Below are 2,587 nucleotides of genomic sequence, written 5' to 3'. Positions count from 1 at the left end.
GATTTCATATCCTGCTCCATGGCTGTGTCCGACGGTCCTCCCTAAATATAGAGTGGGGACTATTTAGTGGACTCTATAGTGAACTCAGTTAACTTACCGTTAGGACAAATGATCACTGCTTTTTGCTCCCCGTTGGTCACGTGACTCCAGCTCCTCACATGATGTGGGGTTTGTTATTTGTCGCCGCTACAAAAAATCCCATGATGCTTTGCAAGGAGAGCTCTCGCAAAGTAATCTGGGATATATCTGCTTGTCTAGTGGCCATGGATGATCACTACTTTTCAAGGTGCATTATGGGGAATTTGGAGTCCACTACCTTTTCATCCACTAGTCGTTCGAACACTCATTTAAAATGGCGTAACCGCTATACAGTGTTTACGGAAACAGCCATGTCTTCACCCCTGACCTTTCTGCTGCATCTGACCTTCATTATGGGACCCAGAGTGGCAGTCTGTGTTAGTGAGTTTCAATCTCACAACCTCAGGATTCCAAGCTCTATGCCCTAACCACTAGGCTACAACTACCCCAACTCAAGGCCTCAGATCAACTGAGGCCTTCAAAGAACAGCTGGATCTATATAAAGGTTATATTTCTCCTCCTGTTTACTAGTTAGAAGGCCACTAAAAGCAACAGCTTGCATAGATTATTTAGAGCAGGGGTCGCCAACGCGGTGCTTGCGGGCACCAAGGGGCCCTCAAGGACCACATGGGGTGCCCTCAACGCATTTTGAAAACAACAGCTCAGCAGTGGGCTAAGTTTGAAATTTTATTTTATTTTGTGACTCTTGTTTTTAATCATTTATAGAGCATTTCATCATACTAATCATATAGGGCATTTTAGCATTTATAGAGATTTTAAAATTATAATGTTTAAAGTAAAATATGAAATTAAAAGTTAACAATAAAAAATGTGTTTAATTTGGATGATGTTTAGGTGAACGCTGACCCCTCTTGTTCATAGGTCAGTATTGGTAGCCCTTCCTATGATTCGATAGCCATGAAGTAGCCCTCAGCCTTGAAATGGTTGGTGACCCCTGATTTAGAGGCATTTGAACACAGGGGGCATATATTTTTATTAGTCAAAAACCATATATCCCTTTAGTTTTACCTCACAAAAGACCCGCTTAGTGTTGTTCTGCTATTCAAACACATTTTAATACATTTCATATTCAAAAACAAACATTTCACGAGATGTGTTGATTTAAAAAAGATTTTTGCTGCACTAGTTCAGCTGAAGTTTCACAGGGCTGCAGTCTAAAGTGGTTTCAAAGGTAGTCCTTTCAGTGATGCCTCCTCCACACTGATTGTAAAAAATTAAACATTCATGTGCTGTCGTCGTTTTTTTTTACTTCAATCAAGCCAAATGTCTCAGTTAATGGTTACAGAACAGCAAAGAAATAAGATTCGAAAGGTTCTCCATGTAAATATCAATATCTAAATCTGACATATGACAAGGGTTCAGCATTGTTTTCCCTCTGCATGTAACTGCTAAACTAAAAATCTTAACTCTAATGTGAAAAAAGCTGAGGTTACCTTCAGTTACATCAGCTCTGCTCTCAGCAAGCACACACCACCCACACAGAAACACACTGTAGCAATAACTCAGGTGAGATCACTCTCAAAGAGTGACACAACAGCCTTACCCACACACCTATGAAGTAAAGCTAACCGTCTCCTGCTCCTCCACAGCCCAGCTGCGCTCCGTGCAGGAGGAGATGAACAGTTTGGAGGAGGAGAAAGAGAGCGAGCTGGCCGAGGCCCAGGAGGAGCTGCGCGTTGCCCAGGAGGAGGTTCTCCTGCTTCAGCAGGCGGCGGAAGACGCAGCTGCGGAGCGGGAGAACGATATCGCATCACTGCAGGAGGAGCTGTGCCGTCGGCGGGCTGAGCTGCAGCGCCTGACCGAGGAGACCCAGGAGTACGAGCTGGAGATCACGACGCTGAGGGCAGAGATCAGCATGAAGAGCCAGCGCAGGGAGGCCGAGAGGAGAGAGGGTGAGGAAAGGAGGAGAGATAACTCTGGTACAGAAACAGATGAAAAGGAGTCAGCTCTCAACAGGGAACACAGAGAAAGACACACTTTTATTATCAAGTGCATCCTATTCCCTAAAAAAACACGGAGAACCTCTGATACCCCATCATGGCTGACATGAAACTAAAACACAAATAAGTGAGTCATCTTCTCCTCGCATCATGTTAGCATCCTCCTGACAAGCACATTTATCACCTCTGAGATTCAATAAATAATACATCATACAGATGTGACTGCAAAGTGTTGCAGAGGGAGTGGCATCTCTGTGTAGTTTGGATGCCAGGAACATGAAGTCATGTCAGGGAGGGACTCAGACGTCTAACACATGATTTCAGCTGTGGTTTCAACAGCTGAGCCATAGATGGGCCAGAGGGAGGGGAGCTTAAGGTTTCCATCTGATTGTTTAATATTTTTCCCATGAAAACATCAGCCGAACTGAATGTTTATGCAAGTATGATTATGGAGGAGTCTTTGGGCCATTAAAAAAATAAAAAAAAATTCTGACTTTAATCTTAGAATTCTGTTTTAGAGATTAAACTGGCTCTCTTGTTTTAATCAC

General features: G+C 43.4%; 1 protein-coding gene across 2 annotated transcripts in view; it reads left to right on the top strand.

Annotated features, from left to right (window-relative positions):
- The window catches only part of LOC107086001 (coiled-coil domain-containing protein 136-like), a 48,883-nt gene that overhangs the window by 31,688 nt on the left and 14,608 nt on the right, over nt 1-2,587 (top strand). For both annotated transcript variants that reach the window (XR_001481289.1, XM_015376716.1), the window contains exon 3: nt 1,689-1,991. Coding sequence is in view for 1 of the 2 variants with exons in the window: in XM_015376716.1 (XP_015232202.1) it covers nt 1,689-1,991 (303 nt within the window). In the remaining variant the exon portion in view is untranslated. The remainder of the gene's footprint in view (nt 1-1,688; nt 1,992-2,587) is intronic.

Source organism: Cyprinodon variegatus, unplaced genomic scaffold (assembly GCF_000732505.1).
Source record: "Cyprinodon variegatus isolate N-32 unplaced genomic scaffold, C_variegatus-1.0 Scaffold140, whole genome shotgun sequence".
Taxonomy (NCBI): Eukaryota; Metazoa; Chordata; class Actinopteri; order Cyprinodontiformes; family Cyprinodontidae; genus Cyprinodon; species Cyprinodon variegatus.
The sequence above is the reverse complement of the archived record's forward strand: the minus strand, read 5'-3'. Positions and strand labels throughout refer to the sequence as shown.